This window comes from Pan troglodytes, chromosome 16 (genome assembly GCF_028858775.2).
Source record: "Pan troglodytes isolate AG18354 chromosome 16, NHGRI_mPanTro3-v2.0_pri, whole genome shotgun sequence".
Lineage (NCBI taxonomy): Eukaryota > Metazoa > Chordata > Mammalia > Primates > Hominidae > Pan > Pan troglodytes.
Window position 1 is genome coordinate 81,005,560 of NC_072414.2, and position 19,885 is coordinate 81,025,444.

The 19,885-nt window shown below is 48.6% G+C and overlaps 1 protein-coding gene across 1 annotated transcript in view; it reads right to left on the reverse strand.

Annotated features, from left to right (window-relative positions):
• Positions 1 to 3,164: 3,164 nt before the first annotated feature.
• The window catches only part of RLBP1 (retinaldehyde binding protein 1), a 29,999-nt gene continuing 13,278 nt past the window's right edge, over positions 3,165 to 19,885 (reverse strand). The window contains exons 2-10 of the mRNA XM_054667903.2: positions 14,805 to 14,971; positions 13,011 to 13,133; positions 12,238 to 12,349; positions 11,839 to 11,967; positions 10,394 to 10,598; positions 8,333 to 8,511; positions 5,040 to 5,198; positions 3,995 to 4,105; positions 3,165 to 3,739 (exon numbers count right to left, since the gene is read on the reverse strand). Of these exons, the coding sequence (XP_054523878.1) occupies positions 3,581 to 3,739; positions 3,995 to 4,105; positions 5,040 to 5,198; positions 8,333 to 8,511; positions 10,394 to 10,598; positions 11,839 to 11,967; positions 12,238 to 12,249 (954 nt within the window). The 5' untranslated portion in view covers positions 12,250 to 12,349; positions 13,011 to 13,133; positions 14,805 to 14,971 and the 3' untranslated portion in view covers positions 3,165 to 3,580. The remainder of the gene's footprint in view (positions 3,740 to 3,994; positions 4,106 to 5,039; positions 5,199 to 8,332; positions 8,512 to 10,393; positions 10,599 to 11,838; positions 11,968 to 12,237; positions 12,350 to 13,010; positions 13,134 to 14,804; positions 14,972 to 19,885) is intronic.

The following is a 19,885-nucleotide window of genomic DNA, read 5'->3' on the forward strand; positions in this document are numbered from 1 at the left end:
AGATATCCCCAGAAAGGAAGTTGTTATGGGCACCAAATGGTTGTCATAAAATTCATGTTTTGTTGTCCCCCTTCCCATAGCTGGTGGCCTTCAAAAAAGTATTTTATTGTCTCTCTCCAATAATGTGGGGGCCATTTGTAGGAATCACACACATAGGCAGCTGGGATTTTGTGAAGCTGAGCACGTCAGATTTTAATATTGGTAGTCTTCAGACACGTTTTCCCAAAAGCGGCACCACCTTCTCAGGCAAAGTCTGGCCCAGCCCACCCAGCTAACCCTCCTGCCCAGCTTGTCCCTGGAGGGGCAGTGTCAGGGCACGGCCAGCAGGGGGCGGCGCGAGCACACAGTCAGAGCCGGCTCGCGGGATTCCCAACCCCTATGGCTTCTTCCTCAGAAAGCCACTTGGTTTTCTTATCAGACGGGGTCCCTGAGCTAAGGCCCCAGCCCTGCTGACCTTAGGGACGACCCCAGCATCCCATTCGGGTTTGAGTAGGAGCTAGGGCTGCCCCAAGAGTCTTCTGCTCAGCATGTGCCTGATTTCATTTATATATTTAGAGCTGCCACAAATTCAGAGTGGACCTGGACTGTGTCCAGGAGGGCACCTGGCAGCTCGGGGCTCCGGGGAAGATGGGAGTCAGTGGATAGGGATCAACCAGTGTTTCCCTCAGATTTAGGACCCAGGTCTTAAGGAAAAATTAGAAGTATATCATGAAAACGTAAAAGATACCCATTCTTTTTTTCTTTCTTTTTTGAGACGGAGTCTCTCTCTGTCACCCAGGCTGGAGTGCAGTGGTGGGATCTCAGCTCACTGCAACCTCCGCCTCTCGGGTGCAAGCAGTTCTCCTGCCTCAGCCTCCCGAGTAGCTGGGATTACAGGTCCCTGCCACCATGCCTGGCTAAGTTTTGTATTTTTAGTAGAGATGGGGTTTCACCATGTTGGCCAAGCTGGTCTCAAATCCTGACCTCAAGTGATCTGCCCACCTCAGCCTCCCAAAGTGCTGGGATTACAGGCATGAGTCACTGCGCCTGGCCAAAAATACCCATTCCTTTTAATTATTTAACTCAGCCTCATCACCACCCCCTTCCATCAACACCTCCACGCAGGTCACCAGTGCCCTCCACCTTGGCAAACACTAGTCTCTATTCCTTTCTCACATGACCCCAAAGCACCATTGACAGTTCTCGTACTTGAAATACCGCCTTAGCTCCAGATGTTCATAAGCGATCTCTCAGGGTGAGGCCCCTTCTACCAGAGCAGCTTCATTCTTTTTAGGTTGGTGTTGTGTTTTGTTTTGTTGATACAGGGTCTCCCTCTGTTGTCCAGGCTGGGGTGCAGTGGCACAACCATGGCTAACTGCAGCCTCAACCTCCTGGGCTCAGGTGATCCTCCTACCTCAGCCTCCTGAGTAGTGGGGACTACAGGCGTGCACCACCATGCCCAACTAATTTGTGTATTTTTTGTAGAGAGGTGGGTTTCACCATGTTGCCCAGGTTGGTCTCAAACTCCCACGTTCAAGCAATCCTCCTGCCTCGGCCTCCCAAAGTGCTGAGATTATAGGCATGAGCCACATGCCTGCCCTTTTTAGGTTTAAATACCAAGGTTCCATGTGAGATTTCATTTGCAAAAATGAAGCCTCAACTTTTGGGACAAAATCCTCACTGGTTGATCTCCTACCCTTCTGCCCATAATAATTTGCTGTGATTCCTCCTCCAGCCTAGGAGTCCTATGTAAATACCATTTTTGTTTTCATGGATTTTATGACCATGGCTTGTTGACTGTGAATGTTATAAAGAAGGAAGTTTCTTGGGTAATGAGCATACACTACAAACCCTAGGAGTGAAAGAAAGTATGTAAGAAATAAGTGCATATATATATATGTATATATAAATATATATATACCCACACACACACATATGTATACATTGACATATACATGAACATGTACACAGCCTCACTGAAAAGCAAGAAAGAGAACTCTCAGTGGATCAGAGAAATTCCCAAAGATGTGAAAGCAGATAGGACTGAATTGAATCCAAAGTCCAGAAAACGGTTGGAATATCCTGGCCCAAAAGGTAGGTGCAGCACTAAGGGTGCTTGATACCCACAAAGAATGGGGGTGACCCTACAGGCAAGAGCAGACAAGTCTTGGGTTGATTGACTGGGATGCCTTGGTGGGAACAACAAGCCTCGCCTACTGCCACTAGCCAGCCAGCGTCTGCTTCCATGTGGGAAAATGAGTGTAGCATCTTGGAAAAAGTATCTGTCAATGCTTAGGAGACCCATGCCCAGAAGAAGCCAGCACTTCCCCGAGAGGGAACAGCATGCTCAGCAAACAGGGCATCTCACAGGGATTCTCACCTACAGAAATGAGCACACACCCGAAAATCACCAAGCACTTGAGGAAAGCCAACTCCATAGAAGGAAAGCATTTGTATTTGTCAAAATATGCAGATTTTGGGCCAGGCATGGTGGCTCACAACTATAATCCCAGCACCTTGAGAGGCTGAGGTGGAAGGATGGCTTGAAGCCAGGAGTTGGAGACCAGCCTGGGCAATAGAGCCAGACACTTATCTCTACAAAAAATATGTAAAAAATTAGCTGGGTGCAGTGGCATGCGCCTGTAGTCCCAGCTACTCAGTAGGCTGAGGCAGGAGGCTTGCTTGAGCCCAGGAGTTTGAGGTTGCAGTGAACTGTGATTGCACCACTGCACTCCAGCCTGGGTGACAAGTGAGACCTTGTCTCAAAAAAAAAAAAAAAATGCAGATTTGGAAAGTGTAAGTTCATCACCGTAAAATGCCTGAGAGTGAAGACAAAAAAAGAGCTTTAACTCTATAACTTGAGGACTGAGTGAGTGCTCAGAGAAGATGCCACTTATAATTCTAAGTAGAACTGTCCATCCAGGCAAGGGGACTGGAGGAGACAGCTTTTGGTGGAAAGACTCCTTCTCCCAGACAGATGGAGGGAACATGACTGCCACCCTGGAAAGAGGTCCAAGTTCCTGACCACCCCACACACGTCAGACTGCACCTCAGCAAGGGGAGGAGGCCACCCCTGAATGAAGCCACTTCCAGGCCTCTTCCACCCTGGAATTCTGTGTGGAAAACTCCCAGCCTGCCTAGAGGCCACCAGGACTGCTGCGTTTGCCAAATCATTTGAACATATATCCTCTCTCTTTTATCTTCTTTTATTGCATTTTTGGGGTGAATAGGGGGATATTTTAACCCAGGCTCCTTGCCTGTTTTCACAGACTCTAAGTCGTAAAACTCTGTTACAAAGGAAATGATTGAGAAAATGAATTCGAGTCTTTGAAATACAACCTTACACAAAAATCACTGTCTTAAAGCTTCAAGGGCAGGTGGAAATATAACTATCCCCAGTTCTTCTTGTTCAAGGGAATTCCCCCTCCTTTATTCCCCATCCCCCAACTTGAGAACAGGGTGACACCTGAGCTCACTCGGGCTTAGGGAGTCTAAGAGGGGACCACAGTCATCTCAAGCAGCCCTTTCCTAGCCTTGGGTCCAGGACAGTTGAGGAGAGGCCCAGGGATTCTAACTACAGTTCAGCTGGCAGGAGATGTTTTCAGAAGGCTGTGTTCTCAGCTTGGGCCCGGGGGCCAAAGAGCTGCTCAGCAACGGCCTTGCCATCATACTTGGGCAGCGTGCCCCCGAAGTCAGAGGGCAGGATGTTCTCATCGATCTCCTGGTAGAAACCAGAAAGGTCATCCCCGTGGACAAAGACCTGCAGGGAAGCAAGGGAGACAGAACTGAGCAGGACGAGGTGCCCTAAGGATGAGGGTTGAGGGAGGAAAGGGGCAGGAGGACAAAGCCCCATCATGTGCAGTCTTTGCCTGGCGACACCCCTCTCCGCAGGTCTCCATGTTGGGTGTCAGTGGGATCCACATAGCTCAGGACCATGGTAGAGTGTGAGGAGGGCTCAGGTGAGGCCCCACCCTCAGCCCTCTTGTCTCATTGTCTGGGCGGCCCACGTACTCACCCTCTCAAGCAGCTTGCTCTTCAAGAAGGGCTTGACCACATTGTAGGTCGTGGTGAAGTACCATGGCTGGTGGATGAAGTGGATGGCTTTGAACCGGGCTGGGAAGGAATCCTGCGGTGACAGAGAGATACCCCGTTCCCCATGGCCCCAGTGACCTCAGAGGCTCCCACTCATTCCCTGCTGCCTCTCCTCATGGCATAGAACAGACTTGTCCAGCATCACAGGGCTGCCCTGGAGAAGGGCCCACTGAAGGTTCTATTTCCAGGCCAGCAACTAGGGATCCCTGGCTCACTGTGGCCCAGACTGCAGGGAGGAAGCCCCAAGATTCATAAGACCCAACCCTCTCCCTGCTGATGCAAATTAAACTGGGAATTAGGAAAAGAAATGAAAGTAGCCTTGCTTGGCCTTTTGGTGAGTTTTTTCAAACCCACTTGCCTGCCGAAGGGACTGCAAACTATTACAAACGACAGGAACAGTATTATCATCCCTCATTGTCCATCAGCCCCTCCCACAACCTCCACCTCCCGCCCCTCCTTTCCCAAATACACAGAGCAGATCTAAGATGGCTCTAGGAAAGGACTCCTGACATGTCAGCACATATAGGAGTGAGTTATCAGAGGGTTAGTGATAATCCCTTTCTCGGGGTGAATCCACATTCAAAGAGAGGCAGTGCGACATATGTGGACAGACAACATGGGATTCCAGGTCAGAAGATGCAGGTTCAAGTCTGGCCTCTGCCGCTTTATTGCTGTGTGACCTCGAGATGTCTCTTAAATCTCTGAGCCTTCATTTCCAGGTTTGAAAAATGAAGCAGGGAAGGAGGGAGAGAATGCTCTCAAGGAGTCGATGGAAGAATGAAAGGGAATACTTGGCAAACTGTCAATCACTATGCAGGTGCTTATGGTTGGGACTGTGGCTGTCACTGCTCTTTATGGCACGAGGTGGTCCAACTTCTCAGTTCCCTGCAAGCACCATGAAAGGAGGCCCAGCCTCTCAGCCTCCCCAGCTGTGGGAGGCTGCCGTGTGACAGAACTCTAAGCCTCACCTGGAGCATGTCCACCATCTTCCTGAGATCTGAAGTTCGGAGACTAGCAGCCTGCTGCATGGTAAAGCCCTTGAAGTTCTCAATGATGCAGAAGCCATTGATTTGAGTTTCCTCATTCTCCAGCAGCTTCTCCAGGATGAAGCAATATGCCTGCAAGATCTTGGGCACAGAGAGAACAGGCTGTAAGTTCTAACCCGCAACAATAATTAAGGCTTGAGGTCCTGAGGGGAGAGCTAATTGGTACATTCTTCACTGGGGTAATTTGCTGCAGGCTTTGATCTCGGACATTCCACTTCTGTGAATGTATACCAAGAAAACAAGTTCAAATGTCACATCCATGGTTAGAGGCCAGAAGGTTTATCCTAGTACTCTTGCAATAGTGGGAACATTGGAGACAACCTAAATGTCCAACAATGGGAACTGGTGAAATTATGGTACATTTATGCCATGGAATACTCTGGAACAATTAAAAACAATACAGAAGACTAATAATACAGGAAAATGTGCATGATATATTATTGTAGAATATAATCCCATTATTGTAAGAAAAATGTGTGGGCCGGGTGCGGCGGCTCACACCTATAATCCCAGCACTTTGGGTGGCCGAGGCAGGTGGATCCCCTGAGCTCAAGAATTCAAGACCAGCCTGGCCAACATGGTGAAACCCCATCTCAACTAAAAATACAAAAAAATCAGCTGAGCATGGTGACAGGCACCTGTAATCCCAGCTACTTCTGGAGGCTGAGGCAGGAGAATCACTTGAACTTGGGAGGCAGAGGTTGCAGTGAGCCGAGATCACGCCACTGCTCTCCAACCTAGGCGACAAGAGCAAAACTGTGTCTCAAAAAAAAAAAGAAAAATGTGTGTGTGTGCGTGTGTGTGTGTATGTGCGTGCATACATGTATGAAAAGATTGGAAGGATGTCAATAGTAGAGCTCTCTAGGTAGTAGAATTGCAAATGATTTTAAATTCGTTTGTAATATTTTTTTTTTTGAGATGGAGTCTTGCTCTGTCACCCAGGCTGGAGTGCAGTGATGCGATCTTGGCTCACTGCAACCTCTGCCTTACGGGTTCAAGCGATTCCCCTGCCTCAGTCTCCCAAGTAGCTGGGATTACAGGTGCCTGCCACCATGCCTGGCTAATTTTTGTATTTTTAGTAGAGACAGGGTTTCACCATGTTGGCCAGGCTGGACTCGACCTCCTGACTTCAGGCAATCCACCCACCTTGGCCTCCCAAAGTGCTTGGATTACAGGCATGAGCCACTGCACCCAGCCAATTTTTTGTATTTTCTAAAATGAGTAGATATCATTTACGTAATAAGAAAAAACATATATTTAAGTCTCTTCCTTAATACACACAGATAGGCAGGTGTGCATTTCAGTCCTACAGCCAGTGTCTTATTTGATGGGAAAACCCTAGAGGCATCCTTACTAAGATCAGGAATTAGATAAAGACTTCACCATCTCTGCCACCATTTAATTCTATATTGAAAGTACTAACCAATGCAATCAATTTGTTAAAAAAAAATCAGGGGCATAAGAAGTGGAAAGGGAGAAGAAAAACTATCTCCTCTACTTACAGATAGTATTATAGTATACTTAGAAAACCCCAGAGAATCCATTATAAAACTAACATAAATTTTAAAAGAGTTCAGTAAAATAGGGGGATATACAATTAAAAAACAAAAACAATAACCTTCATTTATACAAACAATAACCAACTAGAAGATATAATGGAAGAAAGAGCCCCATGTTTAGCAATGACAACAAAATTAATACCTAAGAAAAATTTAATGAAAAATGTGCACAACGTTGTGAGGAAAAAAATTTAAAAACTTTTTATTTTTCAGAAACAGAGTCTCTCTCTGTCCCCCCAGATGAAGTGCAGTAGCACAGTCATAGCTTATGAAGAAATCTTTAAAACACTCCTGAAAACTCAAAAGTAGGCTTGAAGAAAACAGAAGGCATCTCACATTTGTGGATAGGACAACTGGCCAGGAATGTGACATTCTGAAAGAAGCCAGCTCTCCCCAAGCTTGTTATTTATGTTTAATATTATCCCCAAAACATACTCCTAATATTTCTCCTAAAGCTAGACAAATTAATTCTAAAGATCATAGGGGAAAATAAACATGCAAAAGTAGCTAGAAAAGCCCCCCAAAAAGCAGATCACTAAGGACAAAACTAGCCCTAACAGATTAAACATGCCACAAAATCTCTATCACCGAAACAGTATGATATTGGAGTATGAATAGATAAAGAGACCAATGGAACAGAATAAAAGTCCAGAAATAGACCAAGCACATACGAAAATATAAAACATGATAAAGATGGCATTTCAAGTCATTGAAAAAAGATGGACTTTTTAATAAATTGTGTTGGCACAACTAGATAGCATTATCTAAAATTAGTTTGGGCCAGGTGCGGTGTCTCATGCCTGTAATCCCAGCAGTTTGGGAGGCCGAGGTGGGCGGATCACTTGAGCTCAGGAGTTTGAGACCAGCCTGGCCAACATGGTGAAACCCCGTCTCTACTAAAAATACAAACATTAGCTGGGCATGGTGGCGTGCGTCTGTAATCCCAGCTACTTGGAAGGCTGAGGCTTGAGGATTGCTTGAACCCAGGAGGTGGAGGTTTCAGTGAGCTAAGATCATGCCACTGCACTCCAGCCTGGGTGACCAGAGCGAGACTCCATCTCAAAAATAAATAAATAAAATAAAATAAGTTTGTAGCAGTTTTTTTTTTTTTTAATTAAAGGAATCTTTTTCAGGCTCAGTGGCGCATGCCAAAGTTCTCCCAAGACAAACCCTAATTCCCCAACTTGGGGCAGCCCCCTTAACGGCTCAGACAAGCAAAATTGCATACATATGAGCACAAAGAACTCGGGCTCCCAAATAGATTGGAACCTGTGCTTTCCAGAATCTCTTCCAGCCTATAGTCCACTAATCCCTGTTCTCTCTATTGCTCTCAGCATTTAGCATTTGGCAGGGCAGCCCCCAGCTCATGGCACACAGCTGTTACCCCCACTTGGCACTTGGCAGGGATACCCAGGAAGAGCCATGTATTATTGACCATCAAGCCCCACCTGCAAAGCTACTGGGTTTTCCAGCTGCCCTGGCACATCCTAGGAATTCTCTCCCTGCCTGGAAAGGGCTAGGTGGCAGGTGGCTGCCCACCTTTCCCCCTCTACAGACCTTGCCTCCTGGAGAACCAGGAATGAGGGCCCAGTAGAGGCCAGGGTTGAGGGAGGGAACCCAGCCCACAGGGTGGGAGCCAGGTGAGCCCCCACTAACCTCATCAAAGGTGATTTCTTGACTTTGCCAGTTCTCAATGTTGAAGATCATGACCACTCGGCCATACTTGTCCCGACTAGAGAGGACACCAGGGTAGCCAGCTTCAATGGTGCAGCGGACAGCCTCTGGGGACAGGCTGTCAAAGAGCTCAGGGTACTGCAGCCGGAAATTCACATAGCCTGGAGGAAGGAGAGCAGAGGAACCCCCTCAGGGAGCCATCCCATCCATACCCCATCCCTCCTAGTGGGACTCAGAGACCTGGCCTCCTGCCAGGTCCTATGTGTGACCGAGCTGGCTACTCAACCTATCCGAGCCCCATGTTTCCTCTCCAAAAAATGGGATCTCGATATTGGCCTATCTATTCTAGATAGTCTAGATAGTGGCCTATCTCACCAAATTGTTGGGGCAATCAAATGAGATTCAAGGTGTAAACATCATCATAAGCTTGGGCAAACATGAGGCATAGTCTTAAATATGAGGATAATCATTACTCGTTATTTTCTTCCCCATGGAGACAAGACACAGATTTTTCAGCTGGGCACAGGATAAGCTGAGTGGTGAGGTGTGCACAGGGCTGAGGAGAAGCTCCCAAGTAAAATCCAAACCCCAAGCAGGACACAGAGCTCCTGATTCCAGCAGCACCTCTACGGTCCACAAACACCATCCTTACCCATCCTGAGCAGTTCCCCACCTCTGTGGCCTGCACCACCAAATTTGAGCCCCTAGAGGACCTGGGCACCTCTGCCAAGAGACTGCCACATCAACTTGCTCACTGCTCTGGAACACTCTGGGCACCTCCCAACCCCTGGCCTTTGTCTTTGCTGTTGCCTCTGCCCTGGCTGCTCTTCCCCACAGATATCTCATTTCCTTCGGGTTTTTCTTCAAAATTCCCTTTGCACTGGGACTTCCCTGGCCACTTTATCTAAAACTTCAGCCCCTCAAGACTTTATATCCACCTCCTTAATTTCTTTCCTTATTCCTTACCATTATTTAACCCTATATAATTTTACTTTATTTATTGGATGTATTGTTTCCACCATTAGAATATGAGTTCCACCAGGGCAGGGAACTTGTCTGTTTTGTCTCCACTGCATCCCTTGGCCTAAAACAGTTCTTGGCACAGCATGGCCCTGAATTACCATTTGGAGAAGGAAGAAGTAGGAAAAGAAAAATCATCAGCCTGCAGAGGGCCCACTCAGACCCCATTTCCGTCCACCAGTGCCCAAGATTTGATTTCTTGAGGGAACCACCCCTTTTTTTTTTTTTTCTTTCTTTCTTTTTTGAGATAGAGTTTTGCTCTTGTTGCCCAGGCTGGAGTGCAATAGCACAATCTCAGCTCACTGCAACCTCTGCCTCCTGCGTTCAAGCGATTCTCCTGCTTCAGCCTCCCCAGTAGCTGAGATTACAGGCATGCACCACCACGCCCGGCTAGTTTTGTATTTTTAGTAGAGATGGGGTTTCTCCACGTTGGTCAGGCTGGTCTCAAACTCCCGACTTCAGATGATCTGCCCGCCTTGGCCTCGCAAAGTGCTGGGATTACAGGCGTGAGCCACCGCAACCGACCGATGATTTCTTGAGGCATCCTGTCTTCAGCCAGCCAGCAGTGCCAGAGCGGTTCTGTCCCCGGGGTTCATTCCCAGGTCTGACACCATCTTCAGTTCCACTGCACATGAGGCTTAGGTAACTGCCCTGAGCGAGGCACTATCCACCTTCCTGCAGCATTCCAGAGCCAAAGCTTAGGTTCTCATGGTGGGGGTCTGGAGGGGAAATTCCTCCCCTCGTCACCCAAATGGGGTACCCAAGTTTTACTCATTGAATCCCAAGACTGGGAGAGAGTTGAGAGGACTCAGACCTCCAGAAATCTGCTCCTGACACACTTCATTCATTCATTCGTTCGCTCATTATCAGAGCTGACCCATTTTACAGGTAAGGATGTGGAGGCTCAGAGAAACTGACTTGCCCACAGTATGGAAGCAGGCCTGTTCAGTGCCAGGATGAGAGCGGATAGCATCCTCATGGCCTCCCGTCTTCCCAGGGCCGTCCCTCCAGCACTGGCCTCACCTCTGAGCAGCTCATAGGCACGGCCCACGTTGAACTTCCGTGCGCGGATGAAGCGCAGGAAGAAGCCGCTGTCCTTCTCTTGCACCCTCTCCGCCACGGCCACGGCCAGCTCCTCCCCCGAGGCCGCCTGCGCCTGCACCATCTCCTGCAGCTCTCGCACTGCCTCCTCCCGGGTCTCCTCTCTCTCGTTCAGCTCATCCTTGGCCTAGAACAGGGTGGGGTGTGCATGAAGTTAAACTTAGGTGCGGGTGAGGGGCAGGACACACAGGTGATGAGTCTCCTGCCAGAGCTAGACCAGCCAAGGGGGCCCAGGGGTCTGCAGCTGCAGCTTTGCTTTTCTGCCCCAGGGGCAGCATCTGCACTGGCAACACCTGAGACTGTTGTGTGTGGAGAGAATTCGGATATTTGCAGAATATGGCCAACAGTCTAAAAGTTTCTAAAAATGACTGCCTACACTCACTGAGCCTTTGCCTAGCAACCTGCTAAGTCCTTTAAATGCACTGTGTTTTTAAATCTTTGCCACAGACCATCATGGTAGGTGTTCTTATCCCCAACTCTCAGATGAGCAGACTGAGGCTCATAAAGGTGAAGATATTCTTGCTCAAGGTCACCCAGAGAGAAAGGAGTGGAGCTGGGACTCCTCTTTTCATCATTTCACTCTGCTGCCTCCCAGGCTTGATTCTGATTTTTTCAAAAACATGGCTCTCTGGCAGATGGCAGCCTGCCTCCTGCCCAGAGCCTCACATTCCTCCCCTCTGCTGGGTCAGGAGAACTCCTCCGTGCGCCTCAGGCAGCTCTCTCCTTGGACAGCATGAGGAGGGCAGGGAAAGGAGGGGGAGTAAAGTGTGAAGGAGCTAATAGCACCTTTCCCTTGAGATGCCCAAGGAAGCAGAGATGGAAGCTGGGTGCCCAGGCTCAGCTCAGCCACTTCTCATCCTCCCCAGCAGCCCTAAGACAGCTCTGTCAGCCTCCACAGAGCACAATCTGATCACCTCTGAGCTAGTCCACCAACCGTCTTTCATAGATACAGAAGGCAAGACCCAGAGATGGAAAGCAATCTGCCTAAGGTCACACAGCAAGCTGAAAGTAGGTCTGGTTCTGGAACTCAAGTCTCTTGCCTGTCTAGCAGGGGCAGCAGTTGGATCCTTGTTCCCCGGGGCCATTTCCAAACCAATGCTTCTCATATTGAGTCTAGTTTAGAGGGCCCTAGTTCCGAGGCTCTGGGCTGTAGTCTTGGGTTGGGCTGGCCTGGCTGGGTGTCTGGTCAACCCAGTTGCTGCCATAGCCGTGACCACCAGGAAGGACCTTAGAACAGGCCAGTCTATCAGGTCCAGGATGATCTGGAGTGCCGAGGCTGGACCCTTTTCACAGGAGAGAGAATGCAGTCATGTTCCCCTCATGTTGCCTCCCTAGGCTGCTCCTCTCCGCACTGTCAGCCACCTCACCTTCTGCAAGGTGTGGCGGGGCAGCTGGCTGCACGGGCCAAAGACAGGTCCATGGTCCTTGGTTGTGAGCTGCTCCAGTTGGGCACGGAGCTCCTGTTCCTCTTCAGGTACCATGCGGAACGTGCCCACCTGGGCAGAGAAAGGAAAAAGAGGAACAGCCAACCGCATCAGCCTGAGCCAGCCAGGGAAATGGGCCTGCTCAGACCTTCAGTTCTTTTGCCCAAGGTCATTGTTAAGCCTCCTCCTTTTGTGGGGTCAGGACCCACACAGGGGTTATAGAGGTGTGTGCCTATATTCCTGGGCAGAGCAGAAGATAGAGAAGTAAGGAGGGAGGGAGAGGGAAGAGAGAGAAGAGAGGGAAGGTGGGTGGAGGAGAGCCCTGGAGGACAGGGTACTTACCCCTTCTGACATGTTGCCTATGGAAGACACAGAGTCCTTGGAAAAAGAAGGGATCTGCTTTCTCTGTCCTGGCCTTTCCAGTCGGCCCCTTCCCTAGGATAGGAAGTCAGGGCTGCAGGGGTTAGAAAAACCATTCTGTTATTGTCTCAGAACTGTGGATCTCAAACTTTCAATTGCATCAGAATCACCCGAGGCATTTGTTAGAAATGCAGGTGCCTGGGTCCCAACCTCCATGATTCTGACTCTGCAGGTGCAGGCTGTGGCCTAGGAACCTGCAATTTAAAGCACTTCCTGGTGGCTCTGAGGGAAATGGTTCTTGGGCTACACTTTGGGAAACACTGCTTGGACAAAGGGCACAGACACAAATAGCTCAGTCCTTAGATGTTAAAACAAGTTGGCCCTGCCAGGAAAAAAAGAATCTGGCTCTGTTCTCAATGACATGATCACTGCAGGATAAGGCAATCTCTCCTCCCTCCTGTGGCCATCCTTCTCCAGCCCGAAGGAGTCCCTCAGAAACTTCGCAGCCTAGTGGATGGCCCTTTCCCCAATGCATTCATTCTCAAGATGGGTGATGACCAGTTACATAAGTACATAATCACGAGACTGGAAGTGTGTTCTGTGCTTTCTGATGCACTAAGTACTTTCAAATCCACTCTCTCAGACCCAGGGTCAACATTATTATTTCCATTTTACATAGGAGGAAACGGGAGGAGGAATAAGTGACTTGTCCAAGGTAACACAGTCAAAAAATAGCCAGGGATCAGTACTCAGACCCAAGTTGTGACTTCCTGTCAGGACCAAGAGGCAGCCTGCTGTGGCGCAAAAGTTGGACCTGGGTTCAAGTTCTTCTCTTCCACTTGCAGGCTGTGAGATTTAACCCCAGTCTTGGTTGTTCCCTGTAAAGTAGGATGGAAGTGTTATGAAATGTAATGGACACATAAGCAATGCTTGTTTACCAGAACAGATCCCATTCATGGCCCACATGACAACCTGCTTCCCCAGTGGGTATTTTTGGAGACAGCTCTTCTGTTTCCAGGTTTTCTCTCCTGCCTAAATGTCCTGCCTAAGTGCCTTCAAGAACCCTTCACCATCCTGCTCCTGCATGTGACCAGGTTCCATGGTCAGTTCAATCACCTAGTCACAGTTGGTAAGTGACAGAGTTGGGACTTGAACCTATGCCTGCCTGACACCAAGTCTTTTTTTGACACCTAGAGCCAAGACATCTGCAGACAAACTCCCTAGGAGAGCTGGCGTCATAGAAACCTTAAAGGTTAGGGAGACCTGGGTTTGAATCAGGCTTTGTCAGTTATGACTTGTGTGACCCTAGCAAGTTATTTAACCTTTCTGGGTCTCAGTTTCCTCATCTGCAAACTGAGGATAATAACAGTACCTACCAAAAAGAACTGTCATGAAAACCATATAATTTCTGCAATGCTCCTGGCACAGTGTCCTGTTCTAAAGCATAGTTCCCCTTCTCTTTCTTAGCTCCATATTGATTATTACCCTAACTTGCACAAAGAGACTTGGAGGACCCCCATAGAGTATCAGAGGGTCCCCCATTTCCTGCTCTTTCCACTCCACACCCCCAGCAAGCACAGGGAAGTTCTGGGGGCCATAATCCACCCACAGGAACCAAATCTAAGCCACCTTTCTGGCTGGTAGACATCCAGGTATGTGGGCACAGAGGTAGACAGGCTGAAATGCTGCTGTGCTATCAGTTGGGTTTTGCTGGAACAGGAATGGAAATGCAGAGGCTGACAGAACTGCCCTGGGGAGCCCAGGCAAGAGGGACAGTGGCTGGACACCCCCAGCCAGTTGTGCAGACCATCAGAACAAGATCCTAGATTTTAGGAATACAGGGTTCAAGTCCGTGCGGCAACTCTTTTCTAAATATGCCCAAGCCGTTAGCTTTGAGTTTTAAAAATACTGATTTACAAGCTGTACACAATGAAAAAATGCCTATCCCTCACACCATGCTGATGCTGTTCCCTGCCATCTCAGGTTACCAATTAAACACAGAATGCCCAGTTAAATGTGAACTTTTTTTTTTTTTTTTTGAGATGGAGTTTTGTTCTTGTTGCCCAGGCTAGAGTGCAATGGTGCGATCTCAGCTCACTGCAACCTCTGCCTCCTGGGTTCAAGCAATTCTCCTGCCTTAGCCTCCTGAGTAGCTGGAACTACAGGTGCCCACCAGCACACCTGGCTAATTTTTGGTATTTTTAGTAGAGATGGCGTTTCACCATGTTGGCCAAGCTGGTCTCGAACTCCTGACCTCAGGTGATCTGCCTGCCTCGGCCTCCCAAAGTGCTGGGATTACAGGCGTGAGCCTAAATGTGAACTTTTTTAATACTAAAAAAGTATTTGCTGTTCATCTGAAATTCACATTTAACTGAGTGTCCTGTATTTTTATTTGCTAAATCTGCCATCAAATTGGTCTGGCTCAACCTGGAGAATGGCCAGGTGGTTTCAGTTTTACAGGCATCTTGGGACGTGGTCTCCCTGCTCCCCTGAGTCCTCACCCCAGTCCTGGGCTCCCTGGCCCAGGCAAGCCCCAGGTATTGACTTACCTGCCAGGTCGGCAGCTCCTCCTTGGGGCTACCTGGTACCTGAATGTCCTGGAGCTCTAGAGGTTGCCTCCGCTGGAGGCGTGGTCCGGTCAGCAGGTTGGGATTAGTGTGTCATAAGGAACTTCTCACCGCCCACAGTTTCCGTTAAATCGGGCTCACAGGAGGCCCTGAGTGGGGCAAAGGAAGACCCAGAGAGAAAGGGGAGAGGGGAGAGGCCTGGGCCTGGCTGAAGGCGCATCAAAGCCCTCCTTTGTGTGCTCCTGCTCTGGAGTTCCTGCTCGGCCATGTGGAAGCCCGGCTGTGGGGCTGGGATCTGGGCCAGTCCCATTCCCTCTTTTCTCTGCCCTCTTTCTCCTCAAGATCCCGGGGTGGGGTTGCTGAGAGAGCACCCCCCCCCCCCCCACCACCACCAGGGTAATAAGAGGTGAAGGGAAATCGTAAATATGACTACATCTACAGTGGCAGCTCTGGCAAATCCAGGCCTATTGCCCACCCCTCCCCCAGCCAGCAGGACCTGGCGTGGTAGTTTTCACCTCTGCAGTGAGTGGGGTCAGTTGGGAAATGTGGCTGGTTAAGGCCAAGCAGGGAGAGGACAAGACAGGCTGAGCCTCCTTCTGGGCAGTGTGGTGCAGCGGCATGCCCTGGAACCAGACTGCCCGCTTGTAAAGCCTCGCTCGAGCATCTTCTGGCCGGGAAACATGACTTCAAAACTCATCGGCTCAGTTTCCTCCTCTAAGAAGTGTAGAAAACTAGAGGACCAGGCTCATGACTTTAGTGCGGATGAAATGGCAGTAAAGTGCTTAGTTCAGGGGTTTAGCTGCCTGACAATAAGTCCTCTGGAAAGGTCAATTACTCCAAATACAGTATCAATAGGTGCCTAACTGGAGGGAACTTATTATTCAATCCTTTGTACAGGAAGAAACCCCTCTGCAGCCTCTCAACAGGTAACTTCCCAGCCTCTGTTTTGCTATTCCACTGGATGAGGAGGAGGTAATTCCTGTAGAACATTTTCTGTCTAGGATTCCAAGGGCGGGAAGCTCCCTGTTTCCATTACTGGGGAGCTCTCCTTGTTTAAAACCTCATTGTTGGTTTGAGCCCCAAGCAGCTTCCTATAATGACCACCCTTGGTCCTGGTTTTGCCTCCTAGAGGTGCCCAGGAGAAGGTCAAGCTCCCCTGCACAGGTCGCTCTCCAGAATCCAACCCCAGAAGTGCTTTTTTATTTTCCCTGGACATAGTTCTTGCTTTTCCACCCATTCCTACTTTGGCAGGTTTGGGATTTCTTCCCACCACCCCATCTCCTGCCGACCCCTTCCTCCAGAGCAGCCTGCAATGCCTGGTGCTTAGATCTTGGGGTGCACTTGAGTCACCTTGAGCTCTTTGTTTCCAAAAGCCCTTTCCCTGGGCTCCTACTCTGGCTGCTGTCTGGGTCTTGGGCTGTTTCTGTCCCAAGTCCTCTGTGGAGCTGGGGATCCTTCATTTATGTCATTCTTCTTCCTGGTGGTCTAGTCCTATGCTGTCTTATACAGTAGCCGCTAGCCCCATGTAGCTTTTCAGCATTCGAAATGGGGTAATGCTAGAGATTGGGTCTCACTATAAAAAAAATTTTTATAAATAGGGTAATATGACCCAAGAACTAAATTTTTGTGGGAGTCTGGCAGGGGACAGAGTCTCGCTCTGTCACCCAGGCTGGAGTGCAGTGGTGCGATCTCAGCTTATTGCAACCTCCGCCTCCCAGGTGCAAGTGATTCTCAAGCCTCAGCCTCCCAAGTAGCTGGGATTACAGGCACGCACCACCATGCCCGGCTAATTTTAGTATTTTTAGTAGAGACAGGGTTTCACATGTTGGCCAGGCTAGTCTCGAACTCCTGAGCTCAAGTGATCACCCCGCCTTGGCCTCCCAAAGTGCTGGGATTACAAGCGTGAGCCATTGTGCCCAGCCTTACATTTTTAATTTTATTTGATTTTAATTAACTTAAATTTAAATTTAAAAACTAATACTGGATTCAGTGTTTTGAAAACTTTTAAGTAGGTTTAGAACAATTTATATGTGTGATCCTATTTTTTTCAACTGTAAATTTTGTGAAGTATTTCTCATAAGAATTTAGAGTCCCAAGTGAGATGTGCTATAAAGTACCTAAAGACTTAGTACAAACAAAATAATGTAAAATATCCCATTAACACTTTTTATAAGGCTTAATGTTCTGAAATTATCATCATCATGTTTGTTATATATTGGGTTAAAAATATATTAGAGCTTGTAATCCCAGCACTTTGGGAGGCCAAGGAGGGAGGACCACTTGAGGTCAGGAGTTTGAGACCAGCCTGGCCAACATGGTGAAACCTAGTCTCTGCAAAAAAACAAAAATTAGCTGGGCGTGGTGGCAGGCACCTGTAATCCCATCTACTCAGGAGGCTGAGGTAGGAGGATCGCTTGAACCTTAGAGGTGAAGGTTGCAGTGAGCTGAGATCACACCGCTACACTCCAGCCTGGGTGATGGAGTGAGACTCCATCTCAAAAAAAATACACACACACACACACACACACACACACATACAAGCTAATTTTTCCTGTTTCTTTTTTTGAGACTGGGTTTTGTTCTCTCACCCTGGCTAGAGTGCAGTTTTGAGACGGTTTTGTTCTCTCACCCTGGCTAGAGTGCAGTGGCATGATTATGGCTCACTGCGACCTCGATCTCCCTAGCTCAAGCCATCCTCCTCCCTCAGCCTCCTGAGTAGCTGAAACCACAGGAGTGCACCACCACATCCAACTAAAAATTTTTTTTTTTTTTTGAGACATAGTCTCACTCTGTCATCCAGGCTGGAGTGCAGTGGCACTATCTCAGCTCACTGCAACTTCTGCCTCCCGGGTTCAAGCAATTCTTCTGCCTCAGCCTCCCGAGTAGCTGGGATTACAGGTGCCCACCACCACGCCCAGCTATTTTTTTGTGTTTTTAGTAGAGACTGGGTTTCACCATGTTGGCCGGGCTGGTTTTGAACTCCTGACCTCAGGTGATCCACCTGCCTCAGCCTCCCAAAGTGCTGGAATTACAGATATGAGCCACCATGCCCGGCCATATTTTGTTTGTTTGTTTTTTGTAGAGACAAGGTCTTACTCTGTTGCCCAGGCTGGTCTCAAACTTCTGGACTCAAGCGATCATCCCACCTTGGCCTCCCAAATTACTGGAATTACAGACGTGAGCCACCAGGCCTAGCCCTGTTTCTTTTTTTTAGGGGTAGGCTCTCTCTCTGTCGCCCAGCCTGGAGTGCACTGGCATGATCATAGATCACTGCAGCCTCCAACTCCTGGGCTCAGGCAATTCTCCTGCCTCAGCCCCTTGAGTAGCTAGGACTATCAGCAGGCGCTAACCTGCCCAACTGATTTTTTATTTTTTATTTTTTTTTGAGATGGAGTCTTGCTCTGTCGCCCAGGCTGGAGTGCAGTGATGTGAACTCAGCTCACTGCAGCCTCCACCTCCTGGGTTCAAGCGATTCTCCTGCCTCAGCCTCCCGAGTAGCTGGGACTACAGGTGGGCACCACCCCGCCCAGCTAATTTTTGTATATATTTTTAGTAGAGACGGGGTTACACCATGTTGGCCAGGCTGGTCTCGAACTCCTGACCTCAAGTGAGCCGCCCGCCTCGGCCTCCTAAAGTGCTGGGATTACAGGCATGAGCCACCACGCCCGGCCTCAACTAATTTTTAAAATTATTTTTTATAGAAATGGGGTCTCACTATGTTGCCCAGGCTGGACTCAAACTCTTGGTTTCAAGCTGTTCTCCTACCTTGGCTTCCCAAAGTGTTGTGATTACAGGCCTGAGCCATGGCACCTGGCCCACCTGTTTCTTTTTACTTTTCTTGATGTGATATTAGAAAATTTAGAATGACATCTATTTCTCATGGAGCGTGCTGGTCTAAACCTTGCTACTGCTCAGTGTGGTCTAGAAACCAGCAGCATTGGCCTTACCTGGCAGCCTGTGGGAAATGCAGAGTCTCGGGCCCTTCCCCAGAGAGGCCAAGTCAGAGCCTGGATTGGATTAGGGCCCATCCTAATGACCTCATTTTAACTTAATTACTTAAAATTACTTAATTTTTAGCCAGAACGGTGGCACAGCTCTGTAGTCTCAGCTACTGGGGAGGCTGAGGAAGGAGGATCTCTTGAGTCCAGGAATTCGAGGCTGTAGTAAGCTATGATTGTACCTGTGAACAGCCAGTACACTCCAGCCTGGGCAACACAGCGAAACCCTGACTCAAAAAAACCCAAAAATAAATAAATAAATAAATAAATAAATAAATAAATAAATAAATAAATAATTTTAATGGAGTTTACCAGGTATAATAATTCCCCCACGCATATAAAAGTTTGAAAAGCACTGCCCTAGAGAATGTCTCCCCTTCTGCTATTCCTGTCTGTGCTCAGCACAGTGGCTTGCCTGACCTGTCACTGCCACCAGCTGGGAGGTTTGGTGGGGAGTCAGACGGACGACTGCCCTCACCCACCATCCTCTTCCTCTTTGGGACAGGCAAGTGGAGGCTGGGTTGTGAGTGGAGGCAGAGAGGGAGGGTCTCCTGTCCTGATTCTAGGTCTGGCCCCGCCCAGTACGAGCCACTGACCCTCTTAGGCCTCAGTTGTTTCACCTGTAAGATGCTACATGGGCCAAACTGCATCTGTCCACTCCCCACCCACCCAATCCATATGTGGAAGCTCTAACCCCCAGGACCTCAGAATGTGACTGTTATTTACAGATTGTGCCTTTAAAGAGGCAATTAAGTTAAAATGAGGTCATTAGTGTGGGCCCTAATTCAATATGGTTGGTATCCTTATAAGAAGAGGACACAGACAGTTACAGTGGGAAGACCATGGGAAGACACAGGGAGAGAATGCCACCTACAAAGAAAGGAGAAAGGCCGCAGAGGATACTGATTCTGCCAACTCCTTGATCTCAGACTTCCAGCTTCCAGAACTGTGAGAAAATGAATTTCTGTTGTTTAAGCCACCCGGTCTACGGTACTTTGTGATGGCAGCCATAGCAAACGAATACAGATGGGATGATGGTTTTTTCCCCAGGTACTTCATAGAGTG